Source organism: Zosterops lateralis, assembly GCF_965231275.1.
Source record: "Zosterops lateralis genome assembly, chromosome: 9".
Lineage (NCBI taxonomy): Eukaryota > Metazoa > Chordata > Aves > Passeriformes > Zosteropidae > Zosterops > Zosterops lateralis.
Window position 1 is genome coordinate 19,791,702 of NC_139769.1, and position 17,015 is coordinate 19,808,716.

The 17,015-nt window shown below is 35.9% G+C and overlaps 1 protein-coding gene across 3 annotated transcripts in view; it reads right to left on the reverse strand.

Moving 5' to 3' along the window:
- COL11A1 (collagen type XI alpha 1 chain) overlaps positions 1–17,015 on the reverse strand; it is a 132,257-nt gene that overhangs the window by 77,362 nt on the left and 37,880 nt on the right. Inside the window, exons 6-13 of one of the 3 annotated variants that reach the window (XM_083867940.1) lie at positions 9,670–9,786; positions 9,256–9,402; positions 8,969–9,064; positions 6,541–6,786; positions 3,900–3,962; positions 3,308–3,349; positions 2,883–2,945; positions 1,240–1,314 (exon numbers count right to left, since the gene is read on the reverse strand). In XM_083867940.1, coding sequence (XP_083724066.1) covers positions 1,240–1,314; positions 2,883–2,945; positions 3,308–3,349; positions 3,900–3,962; positions 6,541–6,786; positions 8,969–9,064; positions 9,256–9,402; positions 9,670–9,786 — 849 coding nt within the window. Of the gene's footprint in view, positions 1–1,239; positions 1,315–2,882; positions 2,946–3,307; positions 3,350–3,899; positions 3,963–6,540; positions 6,787–8,968; positions 9,065–9,249; positions 9,403–9,669; positions 9,787–17,015 lie in introns of all 3 variants that reach the window. The other 2 variants (XM_083867941.1, XM_083867942.1) reach the window with 2 other exon arrangements.

The following is a 17,015-nucleotide window of genomic DNA, read 5'->3' on the forward strand; positions in this document are numbered from 1 at the left end:
ACAGTGCAAACTGCTTCAAAGTCACAAGGTCACAGCCTTTAGTTCATTCTACTAACTTTAGAAGATGGCTGCATGGACACCACTGCATCCAACATGAGTATGAAGTTATTGGTGATTGTAACGGAAGTCTAAATATAATCTCCTATGAGCAAATATCTTCCTGATTTTATGAGATATTGGTTTCCATTTGTTTGTTTGCTTGTTTATTTAAAAAAGAGGTTAAAATAGACTTTACTTGCCTCCAAAACATCAATAAAAATATATACCCAAATTAATTAATTCTCTGTACACTGCTAGCTATCCACATTAAATGTGTATTTTAATTTAAGGCAGACACAAATTTGAAAAATGTTTGGCATCTAAAATAAAACAGTTTTGTGGAATTTCTGACAATTTCAAAATAAATTACAGAATAAAAATTTAAGTGCTCATTCCTTTGTTCCTGCACCGTTATTGCTAATGACACTGCTGGCAGAAGCTCTGCAGTGCTGCAGAAATGCAAAGCTGCAACAAGAAGCATGGATTTCCAAAGGTATGGCATAAGCACACTAGTTATCAGGCCCATGAATGGTATCTTGCATGAATCTCGCACTGCCCACAGTTTGTCCAGTTTGCCTATGCCCAGAGTTGACACAGATCTTTTTCATCCATACACACACTTAGGAATAATTAATTCCAAGCACACAGTGCTTTTCATACCCCAGCACAAGATACTTTAACAGCTTTGGGCTTGTTCCTCCACCTGCTAAAACAGATGGTGTTTTGCTTTGACTCCAGTGGGAGCAGAGCTGGCTATGTGCATATATTTCTATTCAAAGGATGCACTGACTCTTCAAAGAGGACACTGAAGTCCAATTTGAAGCATGGAATACTTAAAAATCTCCATGTCAATGAGACTTGAAAGCACACACGCCTGTTGGGAGTACAGGCCCTCTGTACAACAGCAAACTCCTTGTTTTGGACATATAGTAGCAAAATATAGTTACTGTTAAAAATATAAGGTGGTTTTCACTCATGAAGGTTCCAATCTGTCAGCCATGCAGGAGCTAAAGCATATGGTTTTTTGAGGAAAAAAAAGGCACCATATGTATGAATTGCAAATGTTTACACCATAAAAGAAATTCTGTATCATTCTCTCATTCCACAGACAAAATTAGATGAAAAAAAGAAAATACCTATACATTTCTTGAAAGACACTTCCAGTTTTTGTAGGCTGCTTACCCTGTAACCATAACTTACCGGCAGCATTAACATGGTACCTGGGGGACCTGCTAAACCATCAGCACCAGGAAGACCAGGGCGACCAGGTGGACCCTAAGAGAAGAGACATGAGAGTAAAAAGGTGAGAACAAAAATATTATAATGTAAGAGAAACCCTTTGAGTCACTTACATAAATTTACACTCATGGAATTGCTTCAAAAAGACCTTAGAGTTCTAGTTTCAACCTCCCTGCCATGGGCAGGGACACTTTTCACTAGACCAGGTAGCTCAAAGGCCCATCCAACCCTGCCTTGAAAACTTCCAGGGATGGTGCAGCCATCTGGGCAACCTGTTACAGGGCCTCACCACTGTCGGAGTAAGGAATTTCATCCCAATATCTAATCTGAATCTGCTCTCTTTCCATTTAAAAACCTTCCCTTTGTCCTATCACTATGGGCCCTGTTAAGAGGTCTCTCTCCACCTCTCTTGCAGCCTTCCCCCACAGCTCAGCGTGTCTTCACAGAGAAGGCACACAAGAAGTGGCAGAGGGGCAGAACCACCTCACTTGACTTGCTGCTCACGCTTCTTTCATGCAGCCAGGATACGGTTGGCTGCAAGTGTATGTTACTGGGTCATGTCAAGCTTCTTGTCCACCAACACCCCCAAGTCCTTCTCTGCAGGGCTGCTCTCAATCCATTCTCCTCCCAGCCTAATTGCTGCAATTATATATTTGTGCTGTGTCTGGTCCATGACAGGCACATGACGTGCTCAGTCAAGAATTTCCTTATGATGAATTCAGTAAGCAGCCAGTTACAAAACTAACTACTGTCGGTAGTTCCACTACTAGGTGTTAAAATTCCCATTTTACAAGTTCAAATTCTGGAATATTTACTAAATTTACAGGACAGAAATATGACAGAAGTGTGGATGCTGACTTACCAGCAAGGTAAAACATTGTTGGGGTTTTAATATTATCTCATTATACAGTGATAGCATCTTCTCAACATCTTGTATATACAAATACAGCATGAATATGCTGAATTCACCAGTAAACTGTCACTCATAAAACACAGGAAAGTCTTTTAGTAGCTTACTTTCCTCAAATAAATATTTAGGCTATTTTAAAATTGTTTTTGTGGTGGCAATAAGAAAAGGCTTATGAGAACATGAAGACTAAAATAATAGCTTAAATTTTAACTAGTTTCATGACTTAGTAGGTTTCTCAAGCTAAATATTATTTAATATGGCAAATAAATTCTTCCAAGATCATCTAAATATTATCCATCAATTTCAATACGCTCATGTGTTTTGATTCTGAAAGCTTTTCTTTCTCTGTATTTGTACATATTGTAGCTGAGGCCATAATGATTTCTTAAAAATTCATTCAATCCAGATGAAATGTTTGTATACGTTACTTTAGTATATTGCAAAACACATGAAAACAGACAAATACAAACAAATCAGAACTTAAACTTCTGCTTGTATTTACAGCACATATTTCTACTGCTAAGAAAATGTTTGTCCAGATTCTCAGTTCATTTGTTTAGCTGAATGAATCAGCCTCAATTCCACTAAAGTTTCTAATCTCTGGATCTATGTCAGATCAGGAACTAATTCACACTTGTTGCAATTAGTGCAAGACATCCCATGAATGCATGGGATAATCTGTTTGTTGACTTACCCTTTCACCAGGGTCACCCGGAGGACCAACGGGACCTTGTAGACCTGGGGGACCTGTAAGACCCTATAGAAAATGAATGACATAATTATGCTGAATGTTTGCAGACTTTTGAACTATTCTTTCACTGGAAAGTTATGATGAACACATATTTGGATAAAATAATTTATAAGACAGCATATTGTTTTTTCTTACAAAGATTTATAATCAACATTCAAAACTTAGAGTTTCATGTGCCCTCAGCTTGTAGCCTGCTGTCACTGAAAATGTGAGGTGACCCTTTTCTATACCCTTCTAAAAGTGCTAAATTTGAAATACATTTAGGAACTATAATAAGACCAATATTGTGTTAATCTATTCTATTGTGAATAGAAAAGCATAGTGGATAAATAAAATGCAATAAAGGAGATTATGATTAATCTACTTACAGCAGGTCCTCTTGGTCCTGGTGGTCCTTCAATGAGCATGCCCTAGGGGTGGATGAAAAACAACACTTCATTTATTAGTTTGTAGAGAAACAAAAATATTTTCATCTGAGGTACTAAAGTCTGCATTTCTTAGAGTTTTGATATTTTTTCCCAGAAATATTCTCTCTACAGTTATTAGAATGAGAATCTGAATTGTTGCATGGCATTAAAAATGAGGAAGACTTCCTTGTCCTTGCTGAAACATGTAGTGACGGTGTTACCTGTGGCTAAGCTGAAAGTTATCTGGGTAGATCTGTCTAAGATGTAGTTACCAAATGGCCTGAAGATAAGATCATGATCTGTTTTTCTCTGCACAAAATTCTCTTTTTTTAAGGAACATGTGGTTAGTGCTTCATGTAACCAAAGGAGTAGCAGGAACAGGCCACTATCAGTAACCACTTTATACCATCCACATTACAGGGACTGTTTCAGAGATCATGGATAATGTGGATGCTGTCATCCTATCATGAGCAACAAGGTTTGGTAATGATGCATTAACAGTGAATATATGTCATACAGTGCTACTGAAAAACTCTCTGACGTCTGTACTTACAGGTTCAATCACAGCTGGTTCTCCCTTTTGGCCTTTTTCTCCATAAGCCCCATGTCCTGTCACCTGGCCAGTAAAAACAACCCCAAAAATGAAAATCAGTAGAAGGTCTAAGGACCTGGTACAATAAAGAATTGCAGCAACCTGTAACTAAAAGCTAAAGCTGGAATTGGTCTGTACTATAAAAAATACATCACAGGTATAAACCATATAAATAAAAAAAACCTCAATACATGAGAAATGGAAAATGCAAAAACCTGTATGCATGCTTTCTCCATTATTGGATATTGTCAATTTGTACTTTTTGAATGAGATGTGCATCCCATGAGTGTTTATCCCATGCTTTACCTTAGAATTTGAAATTAAATTCTAAAACTTTTATGTGCAAGTCACAACGTTGTTTCTTTTCTTATGTGATTGGAAATATTCCTGGCAATTGACAATAATCCTTCATGGCTTTATGAATTAAGCAGCCTAAAGTAAGATGGAAAGAAAGATCCCTTGGTCCAATATGGACAGTACCTTTCAAGCTCCTAATTTCATTCACTAGACATCCGTAACATGTAAAGTAACCTGAGAAAGGTCTATGATTTCATGACATAAATGAGAAAGGAGGTAAATGGCTCTGTGGACACTAAAGAATATTTCATAGATAACTGATGATGCCTCATCACTACCTGAAATAGCATCAACTGCCAAATTCTTTGAGGACCAGCTCTGTGGCAAGTTTTGGGTTCAGGATTAAGGTAACAGAAGTACCTAAAACAGTATGTCAATAGCACATTCTAATGGAAAAAACAGATTCAAGTTTCAAACAAAGAAAAAGGAACTGATTATTTTTTTTAAAAAACCCATGAGATAGTGTATTTTTCTTCAAAAGTACCTCTTTTCATCGCTAACATATCCACTAGAAATTAAGTTCTGACTAGTTTAAAATTAAAATTTTTAAAACTTTTTTTAATTTCAGTAAGTGATTCAATATTTACTTTAAAATAGCTGAGGATTAGTAAGAATAGTAAGGATAATGTTTTAGTATTTCTGCATGAAATACTTTGGAATGGAAAAACAGAGATTTACAGACTGTACATTTTGCACTGATTTATAAAGGCACAGATCTCACTAGTAATGATGTTCATAAACTCACTGGTAGTTCATAAAAATCAAGTAGCAAGAGGTATAGACAATCGTGTTTTATTAGATTAGTGTAGATTACTTGCAAAAATGACATCAGGGTCTCCATCTTCGGAAATATTTCCCCTTTTTGAAAGTTCCCAGATACTGAGTACTTTCCATCTCGCCTTTTTTATCATAGGTAGAACTTCAGTTATTCCGAATACAGCCATATGTCAAAGGAAAATGACATATCTCTGGTTCAGCATATGAGAACTGTAATAAAGCTTGCACAGACCAGAGCTTGTGTTCTAATTCAAGATTCCTGACTCCTTCAGCTTTGTATCAAGGCATTTTAAGTTGAAATTTACACCAGGGGATAGAGTCTACAGCACCATTTGCTTAATGCAGGCACAAATGGTGCCTTATGGGCTCTTTGCTTCACAGATAATCTGAACTTTTCTGTGTCATTCTGCCACAGTGTCCCCATCTGGGCTAGAAGGAAAAGAGTACACTTGTATCACATTGCACAGATAAGGATCATTAAAAAATACAATGACCCCAGCAGGGTTTAGAAAGGAGTGGTAAATGAAATACAGAAGGATGGGTTTCAAGGTTGGCAGAGAAAAGCATCCTCACAGCATTTGCTGTTATTTCTTGCATCCTTTGTAAACTGAAGTTTTGTCTTTGTGAGGACAAAATAAAGATAAGACTGAGCTAATAGTGCAAACAAAATTCTCCTTTTCTACTATATTGGGTCTTCCTAACTAAAAAAATCCAAATATGATTTTTTTTTTCTTCCAGTCTTAGCCATATTAGTTTTATTTGCAGCTTCCACAGCTGGTAAACTGGTAAACAAGGATCTTGGCACAACTAAAGGAAAGTTAAAGCCTTGCTGTTTTGCCTATGATTAAGTCAGAGGGAAAGAGAGCTATAAAACTCAGAATGAAGAGCATGATTCACAGGATCCACCATGTCATCCTATCTTTATATTTACCGAGCTGTTAAATCACTTCTGCAAGACCATAAACCTGTCATTATTGACTAAGCTTATTTTCATGAAAAGGTTCAGGCCTTAACCTTCCCACTCATGAATTTTCTTCTTGGAAAGCAGCAAAAGCCATAGAATTCTAGACACCTATATGCATTTCGATTTCTTAAAGTAATCATATAAAAATATTACAGCACTTGTACCTGCATTAAAACTTATGTTTTTTCCAGCTTTAGCTCTAGTTTAGAAAGATTTTTAAAACTGTTCATTTTATAATCTATTATTTGAATTCCACCTCCTCTTTCCTTTCCCTCCCATCTTCCACCCTCCCTTACTCCCTTCAGCAAATGAGACAAAAATCTTACATGATAAAAAATAAAAAGTTCAAGATTACTAAAACAAGAGGATGGCCTTGATCCAAAGGCTATCAGAAATGAGATGTACAAGAACCTCTGGATCAGGGTCTGTGCAGTTCTGAGACTGTGCAATTATAAAAGAATTGCTAAATTAGATTAGTCTGCATTATGCCTCCAGTCAACTTACGCTTGTTTCTGTGATATCGGTCTCTGCAGGAACACCTGGACCAAACTCCTCATTAGTGGAATCAGTTGGTTTCTCTTCATATTCTTTATATTCATAAAAATCATATTCTCCTAAATCTCCATCTACCAGCAGATCAGATTCACTGAGGTCTACTCCTCTGCTTCCATATTCAGTTGCCTCAGTTTTTTTATCATAATCCTCTCCAGTTATGTATTCTTCAGCAAATACTTCTTCAACAGGATTTTGCTATTCGTATCAGTAGCAAAGATTTGGGAATAGGAGGAATATGTGGGTTATTGTTAGTAAAGCAATGTAAGCATACGCTCATCCACCATGATGACTTGTCAAAAGAAGAAAGAACAGTAGAACTACAGCATATTGTCTTTTAATTAGAGTCTGAAGGAATGGAAGCTCAGCCTTTCAGAGTAATTAAAAGATCTTTGTATAAGTAGTACAAAGAAGTAATGTTTCCATACGCTTCGGTTTTTTATTTCCAAAACCACTGAATTCAATATATCCAGTATTATGTGTACTGCTGGCGTAATGTTACTTTAGTGCCAAATATAGCTGAATTTCGCTGCTTGGTTTCACTCTTACAAGTATTCATGAATGAACATATGCAATCAGCAGTGAATAAGTTCAGATCTTTTTACAATAGCAATGTGGAGGAGGTGCAAGCATCACTTTAGTTAAGCCCAGCCTTTTCCATTATTTTCTGTCTATAAATACCAATGTGAAGCTAAACTTCTTTTCTCTTGTTAATGATTTTGAAGTTATTTACCAGTAAAAGTCATGACTTGTGTGTGTGTCATGGTAATTTACATTTTTTTGTCCAAGTCAACATCCCATCAGTACAAATCAGATTAATTTTAAGATTTCTGAAATCTAGACTTTCACCTTAAAGTATGTAAGCTGTCAAACCAAGCAAACGACATAAAAGCACTAAAGCAGTTCAAAAGAATGCTATATTTGAGATGTACAAAACCAGTTGTGAAATAAAGGAGGATTGCTTTATTCTATTATTATAGAGGGCTTTTGATAATTTTGCATACAGGATAATTTTGAAAGAAATAGAAGTTCAGATATTCATTGATATAAAATGATCAGACAATATGAAGTAGTATGATCTTGAAAATATTCAGGAGCTAATCAACATCCAGTGTAATTAAAAAAAATCATGATCTAATAATGACATTGAAATATATTGCAATTAAAATAGAAGGCCAGATTCTCATTTAACGCTTGCCTAACTCCATTAGTTACAGGAGTATGACTTCTGTCTTACAGCTGGAATAAACACAGAACAGAACCAATTCTAAGCCAGATTTTACCTTTATGAAGAAATGCTCTCACCTCTGAGGGCATTTAGCACTTTGAATATACCTCATAGCTTTACTATTGCACAATCAGCTTAGAATTCCCCAGGAAACTGAGTGATTTAGATACATCTGATGATCAACTTGTGAGAAGCAAACATGAGACTGAACACAAGAATGCTTTACAGCAAAATGAGTAAAACATATCTTAGCTCACCTTCACCTTACACGATACATAGGAGGAAAACCATAGACAAAATGTGGACTCTTTTTCTATTTTCAAATATTCAGAGGAAAGGGTGAGGGGGAGTTTTGTACATCTTTTAAGCAAAAATCTTAATTTTGAAAGGAATATGCAAAAGAAAAATGAGAACAATGTTTCTTAAAATCTGCCATCATTTTTCTAACACTAGTGCTAATTAATATGCAAACATATTAATCAACACTGGCTCAGGTGCAGTAATTTTAACAAAATAATGTTTAGACCTGTTATTGTGGCTTTCTAGAAATGCCTTTTCCAACATAAGTCTAAATAATAATTTTATCTTTTTTTACAGTTCAAATTTCAATGTTTCTTTTGAATAGAACAAGTGAAAATTAAATAATTTGACTTTTTTAGGTGAAGAACTATGAAAAGGAAACTATGAATTCTGACTCAATTTCCATATGCTACTGTGGTGGCAGCAATTCTTTGTATTGTGTTAGGCTCTTTTTATGCTGCACCTTAAAAATTACAGGAAAAATTAGAGACTCCTCTTCCTATTGGATCAGGAGGACTATGTCTAATATCTAACCTAGTTTATGCTAGACATAGCTCCATTCACATCCACACTGAAAGAAGCAATACTACATTCCCACACAACAGATCACTGAATTATTGCCAGAATCACGAACTCTGCGGGCTGAAGACTTGGCTGATCTCCACAGAATTAGTGGGAATTCTGCCCAAGAAAATAGAAGTTTCTGATATCAGCTGAGAAAGCATAAAACTACATTAAATGCTGGTAGAGTTTGTATCTTTTACATAGAAATCCATCCTTTTAAAATGCATTTGTACTTTTTTAATGACTGACACCTGGTGAGACAAGTATTTTCTTGAGAGTCCTTATTACCTCATTTGCTTCAGTAGCTCTGGAGGGAGCTTCTGTCTGGGGCCCATAGTCAGTTTCAGCTATGCTATAATCTTGAAATCCATCAATAACGTTGGCCTAGTATGAAAAAAAACAACATTATTAAAATAAACCATGTATGAAAAATTCAAGAGGTATTGCTGTTATTAAGGTTATGGTATTAGCCAGATGTATTCATCTAGTGGGGTTAGGTAATTTTTTTTCTTAATATCAAAGATCTTCCAGTCTTGGTCTGGGAAAGATCTTGATTATTTCTTGGCTACCTTTACCCCTAGTTTGTCTTTTGTTGCTGCTTGATAAGTTTTCTTCTTCTTGAATGCATATTTTTCAGATTTTTTTGTTGTGGCCTTTTGAGGTTTGTCCTTTGAGCTAGCGGCCACTGTCCTCTTCTTCTTTTTGACCAAGGCTTTCTTTTTCTGCAAACGTTATGAAAGATGGAATGGAAAAACATAAATAAAATGAAAAGAAAATCAAGAAAGGGTGAATGAAAGAGAGGTAACCAAATACGAGATGAATGCTGTCAGCCATGAGATCTTCCATCTCCAACTGAAAGCAAGAATTACAGTTCCAAATAAAGAAATGAGTGAGAGGAAAGCATTAAGCTCATATACAAAGACACAAATTGACAAACCATGTGGTAGGAGACAGCTGGACACCACACAACAAACAGATCAGATTGTTACCTCTGTTTGTGCTACTGTCTCTTCGAACAGTGGGAGTCCCTCTGTTACAGAATCAGTTTCTTTATAATCTGCATCCCCATACTCATAGTCATATTCGATAAGATCTTCTGGTGTGTACTACATTGTAAATGGAAAAATATCAGGCATTCCCATGTTAGTGGTAGCAAACTAGATTAGGAATACTGGAAAATATCTTCACCTTTACTTAAGAATAAAGTTTAACAAAATTAAGGCAGTATGAACAATTCAATGTAATTATTCATTTGGGGAAAAAACCTCATAGCTTCTTATTTCTTCCAAAGCACAGTACAGAAGTAGTAAAACAGTAAGTAGTAATGCCAGGAAAAACCTCTATTTTATTGGACTGCAAAGAAGCATCAAGTATAATTTTGACTACTGGGAACACCAACAGATCTTTTGAAACCATATATTTATTTAATCTTTAAATTTCAAATAATATGCCTTTTACCTGTATTTTTTTCACGTGACCAGAAGAGCAGAGATGCCAATATCTGACATGAATAAATAATTTCAGATACAGGAAAGAGGCCACAGCTCACAAGAAAACATGGCTATCTTCCTCTTCTTTGATGTTGAGTTTGAAAACCAGGGCAGTTCCATGGTATAAATTTCCTGAGCAAATGCCTCACTGCTGTAATTTCATTTCCAGCTTCTGTAAACTGCTCCATACCTCTGTTTCTATAATTTTTATCAAATGAAGATTTGGCACACCAACTTTTACAAGAGAAAGGAGCTTTAAAATTGGCTTGTGTAGTGTTGTGAGCATGATCTAGAGAGCCAGGAACTCCTGAGCTGTACTCTTGGCTGTGACAAGAAGATCCTGGTCTCCATATTACCTGCACCAAGTACAACTCATCAGAACTGAGAAGAAAGGGCAGCTTTAAACTCTCTTTCCACTCCTACCATGATACAAGAACTGGCTGGTCTCATAAATTAAAGCAGACTCTTGGTTGCTACCAGTTCTCTTTGTGTGTCTAGGGAGCCAAAAGAAGGCAGAATTGTGGCCAGAGTCTGGACAAGTGTTTGCTTTCCCTTTAGGAAGAAACATTCAAATTGCCTCATGTGAACTTGTCCCTGCTGAAATCTCTCTCCTGTTACAAGTCAGCACCATCTGTAAAATGAAGACAATAACTGTTTCTTTCATTATATTGATGAGAGAGAGAATTAATACATTACACTTCCAAATCAGTCTGATTCATAGAAGTCATCATTATCAGAAAGAGATGGATATGTTAGAGGAAATAACAAATTTAAATTGATCTCCATATTCCAAACTATATCCTACCATGTGACCAAAACATTGGTTTAACTGTTCCCTCTGGCAATGATTTTTGATATTTTTTTTTAACTTATGATTTTAATGCACAGAAGTTGATTTCCTCAGCAAGTATGACTAATGCTGAAAGACCCTTAATCACTTAAAAATCCTTTTACATGGCTTTCTATTACTCCACTCCTGTGACTCCTCAGAGTCTTACTATGATCAACAGCTTTTCTTAAAAAGAAGATGGATTTTTTTTTCAGAAGGCAGATGCTTTTTGCTCATTTGTCCTTTGATAATTTCTACCCTTTCACATAAGAACTGATTAGTCATGAGATTTGATAAACATTTAAGAAGGATGTAACATACTTTTGGTACTCATTCAATACTATACTGCAATTATACATTTACAGGTCTGTCAAAGTATAAAAGCACGTTTTCTGGCTTGTGCAGTTCTGGCAATGCAACTCAATACAGCTTGTCTCTAAAGAAGTGTGCCACTGCCACACAAAAAAGAAAATGCAATGACAAGTTTCTAGGAGACCACAAGTAACCACAAAAAGGAAGTAAGGGAAGAACTGCACAGATAAAACCAGACTTTTTGAAATAATTACAGAATAGCATTGAAATTGCAGTATATATCTGGAAATTAAAAAAATGTCTGCAAGTGATTTGCTTATCTTCTCTGGAGAAGTCCACACAAACTAGGTTTATCTACAAGGCAAAAAAAAAGTATTCAGTGGCATATACCCATCTAAATTCAGTCATTCCACCCTAACAGTGGTAACCAATTCCATACTCTTAAATGCTTTCTCAGCCAAACAACATGAATCAAACGCTCTGCTATGTAATTTTTACTGGAACCCAAGCAAAAGACACTACCTATGTTAAATAATATCCAATATCTTAAGAAGTAAGTGGAGCGACATTTTTCAGAGAACTACCATTTTGTTAGCCAGATTTAAGTTTAATATGCTGTTACGAGCTTATAGACATATAGATTCCTCTTTAGTAAGCATGGTAAACCTATGCTGAAACTGGAAGCATTTATTCCAGCAGTTGCTTTGACCAACTGACAATTAATACATATTTCTGTGTTGCTCAGTATTATAACTGTTTTGCAAATCTCAGCTTTTCTCAAGGTAAGCTGAATGGCTGTGCTGAATTGCGCCAACCACATGACTAATAAAATTGCAGTGAGTTACAAGTAGTTTTTCAGAGGCCATAAACTAAACAGAAATGTAGATCAGGGGAAAAAAAGGAAGGAAAAATATCTGTGCCAAGTATGCTAGTATTAAAAAGAAAGTAGTAAATAGGGTGATATTTATGCTAAGAGGCCTATTCAAAAAGTCAGAAATTTATGAATGAGAACTAGAAAACATACAAAAAAGTACAAGTATGTGGATAAATCTATTCCATCATGCATAATCACACAGAAAATACTTTTGGGTATTGTGCTTCAGTCATTTCTGTTAAAGAAAGTGAAATTTTCCTTATATGTAAAATGCGATCACAAGAGTATATTTTGGTTGCACTGACATGCAGGCACACAGAAAGAAATAATAGGGATGGATGAGAATTGACAGTTTCCATGCTGGAGTCAGATTACTGCCAAGCAGGTGAAGATCTTCCACTTTAAGAGAACAGTATCAGAAGGGTATGACAAAAATTCTTGAACTAACAAGCTAGGACATGCAGCCACTATGCCAAAACCATATTCAAGGAGTTTTGAAATTGCAGTACTTTGTAGTCTCACTGATACAAGGAGGACAAGTGAAAATATGTAGTAGCCTAAACGTTCTTCAAGATCAACTTCATTCTTAGCAATCTTTCCTTTACCAAGACTTTTTCTTCTGAAAGACCAGCAACTCTCATCTTTCACAACAGCCAATAAACAGAGAATATGTTTTGTATTGAACTCTAGGGCTCCTGCTGCAAAGAGTTAAATACAGATGCAAAATCTTCCAGGTGTATTTCCTATGGCACAATCTGTCCAGATGGAGGAACACATCTCTACACCCCTAGCTGATGTAAAGATGCACTTTAGAAATATGATTTACTCACAGAATGGTTTTACCAACTCAACCTGATGAAGTCTGTCCCAGTTCTTAATAGGAGACAAAAGGACTGGATAAGGACTAGTCAAGTAAATGAAGACGAAATATACAAACATCAGGGACAGATTAATTGGCTTTAGTGAAGCTGGCAACTCACACTTACCCTGCCATTACCAGTTAAGCCTGGATATTTGACACATACCCCTTCTTCTTCTGGAGCTACACAACCAAAAGGTCATCTTTATCAGACGACCAGAAACAGGGGTATGATCCAATCAGTTTGACCTCAACAAACCTTGAGAAAAGTTCCTTTACATTTTGGATATGCAAAACACAGGCCCTGGTGCTAGTTCACAGAAGTTGATGAGTTCACAGAAATCTATCATAGTTGCACTAGTAATCGAGGAAAAATAATAAGTAGACTCTTAAATATATAGGAGAAAGGATCTAGAATTCCAAAATCAATATTAAGTTAAACTCAGCAAGGGATTTCAGCTAAGAGACATCAGGTAACACATACTTCAGATGTGATGCAATTTTCTTCCTCTTGCTTTTCTATCTTCTCTAGTAAGACCACCAATAGTTACTAAACAGCCATTCTTGTAATGAATATTGCATATGACTATTTTCTAACAAATGAAAGGAAGAATGAAACCTGCTGCTTTTTGATGGGACAAAATGTTTCCATTATGACCTCATGCTTTCTTCACCAGAGCGATTATATTACACTACCAGATCATCATGCAATTCCAATTTAAAGAGAAGAACTGTTTTCTTCATCAGATGAATTTTTGAAGCAGAGGATCAGCAGTATACAAGGCCTTTTTGAACTGGGAAATAACTTAAATATTCTGAAGGAAACCTTACTTTAGAAACGGATTCTTCTGCTATCCATACTCTAAAAACCTAACCTCCCATTCCAAAATTAGGATTTTAGCAAATTATGCTTTACATTTCCAGATTAAAATAATTAATAAACTAAATCCTAAACCACAGAACAGTCATAAGCTCAATTTTTCCATTTCCTAAAGATATGCCAAATCCTGTGCAAGCTAAAGAGGCAAAGATGACTTTGAAATATTCTAGGCTCACTCACAGTTTAGAAAATGCAATAAAATAAAGGATGCCAAGCAAAATGAGAGTTTTAAAAATCAGCTGCTGTAATATAAACAAATAAATGGTAGAAGATGTAAATCTTAGGGCAGAAGTAAAATTAAATTATTTAAAGGATGGGCTCTTCTACCCTATAGTCCTTATATTGTTCATGAAAATGATACAAGCAAGGAGATAAGAACATTATCTTCAGTTTCCAAAGACATCCTATTTCAAAAGGAGAATAAGACTTTTAAGGTTCTTCATTATGTTACTCCCTTATATAAAAAGTCTATCTATCTATGCAAAGAAAAAGAGAGCTAAGAAGATCACTATTTTTAATATCTGCTAAATTAGCTAACTGCAGTTCTAAAGATAACAATAAATATTAAAATATACATTTAAATTGTCTTATTTTTGGATTTTTCAGAAAACTAGTCTTTCTGATCCATCAAACACACAAAAGATACTAAATTAACAGGTTCTGAAAGGATGCCTGAAGCCTCCAAGTCAACATATTTGAGGGCAATTTGCACTTTTAATTTGCCAAATTCGTTTCATTAAAGGAAAACATTTCATGTCTCCAAATAATCCATTAGTTTGGGATAGATCCAAAATAAATGAAGTCAAGTTCCTTTAGGGAGCCATTTCTTCAGTACAACTCAGACTGTGTGATTCACTGAATTACAGAATAATCTTCCAAGAGAAGATTTCAAAGCCTGATAGCTTTGAAAAGTAGACCTGATGATACTCCAGAAAATATACTGCCCAACATCAAGGATGATGAAGACTGTCTAGGTCTGTCACTGCTCTAATTTCTGTGAGCTGGCCAAGTATATGTGATTGAACTGGAAAGGAATTTAATACATTTCCATTTATAGGAAAAAAGGGGTTCGAAAACAAGACAGAGGCCAGAATGTTCACAAAGGTATTTATAAGAAAAGCATAGGTGTGTGTCTTTTAGAAAAGCAATGTTGAGAGTTTTAAAATATATTTTCAAACCTATATGGGATCCTTAAAACCAAATCATACATTCAATGTGAAATACCCCAAAGTTTCCTGAACTTCTAGGCTACACCTCTTTGTGTAGTACCAACTGCTGAGGTCACCACTCTGACCTTGACCAGCTACAGAGATTCATACTTGGCTATTCACAAGCAAGAACAAGGAAGACTGATGCACACTTCAATGAAAACATGTTGTGAAGATGGAAATAAATTATAATAAATAACAGAGTAAAGTGTGTGGATAATACTATTAATCTACTGCTCTCCTGTTTTCAGACTGAATGACACTTAGGTCTGATGAACAAATCCCAGGAGAATAGAAGCATTCTGTGTAGGGAGGGTTCTGACATGCATCTATCCCAACAGCTCAGCCTGAACTGCTCACACAGAGCCCATAGTCCTGGACAGCAGCCAAGGGCAACACATTCTGCAGAGCCTGAACACAAAAAGGTAGTTAGAGGTTGGCCAGTTAAATAAATCTTGTTTAGGCATATAATACAGTCACTTGGGCCCAGAAAGGGACTGACTGAATCAAAATGGAAATATAAAGACCCAATCAGCTCCAAAGCTTATATCTTGAAATCCTCAAGTCACCCCTTGTAGGAAGGGAGAGGAGAGGATGCAGGAGTTGATCTTGCTGAGGGAGAAGAATTAAATGGGGGATCAGAACAGCACAGCTGGGTAAGTCTGCAGACAAGGGTAGAATTTAAGATAAGTCCTCCCTTTCTAGGCTGACTGGTTCTATGTCTTTATTCACAGCTTGCTATTTTTGTGAATCCCACTGTGAGATGCTTGATTCTTCTTGAACTTTGTTTAGGGTAAACTTGGCATTTGATTCAGGCACGAAGAGATGCTGTAGGTAAAAAATAGGCATTGAAATGCTCTCTGTTGGATCACCCAAATTGCAGTTCGAATGAGATGCAAAAGCAAAAGAAAATGCAACAAGAAAAAGGAAATCTCACTACAACACTTAAAGTATCATTAATAAAGACAATATGATTACAAATCAGTGTCCAGTAAATTTACATATAAGAGCACAGTGAAGGTCTTAAGGCATTGAGAAAAACTCAACTATTTTAAAAAGCAAATATTTAATTTCTGATGTTGCAGTGATGTGACATGCACTCTCAAACTCATTTAATGGAAACTCACCACAATATATTCCATAATTTTTCCAATTTTATGGTTGGTAATTATTTTTAGTCTGGATGAAATCTTAGACCCTTCTCACAACAAACATATAGACAATTCCACCAGCTGAACTGGAAAGAGGGGATAGGGTGAAAATAAATTCAGAAAATGATTCCTTTAAATCAGCACTACTATTGAAAGAAAAGCCTCCAAACCTAAAATGCTGGATATTTGCTTATTTGCTCCTTTGGAGAAAGAAGCACTGCCTAGAGCAATAAGGATTATATGCAGCTAAACAAAGAACTAATGCCCTTAAACCAATATCTTTTTACCTAAATCTTTTTCTCTCAATGCTTCTTTAGTGGTCTAAAAATAATCCGGCTTTTCAGACTGAATGCCTTCCTAGGCTGTGAGCTTGCCAGGAGACTACAAAAGTGTGCAATTTCAGGAGAAATCTCATTCATCTTCCTAAATGCAATTTCACAAATACAATTTTCTATTTTACTGATGAAAAGTCAATCGCTTCCTCTGGGTTTTGTAATCAGTGCTGGAAACACACATTAATAGGCTCTGAAATCACATAATTTATCTCTAAGCCAAGTATCAGTTTCTTATTCTGGACTGCGATAATTCAAAGGCTCAGAGACTTAAGGCCAAAAGAGAGTATCAGACCACCTTGGCTAACTCTTGCAGACTTCAAAACTTCCTAAAGTCAACCTGTAACTGAAAACTAAAGTATGAATAACATTTCCCCCAAAGTTTCAGTAAGGTATCTAC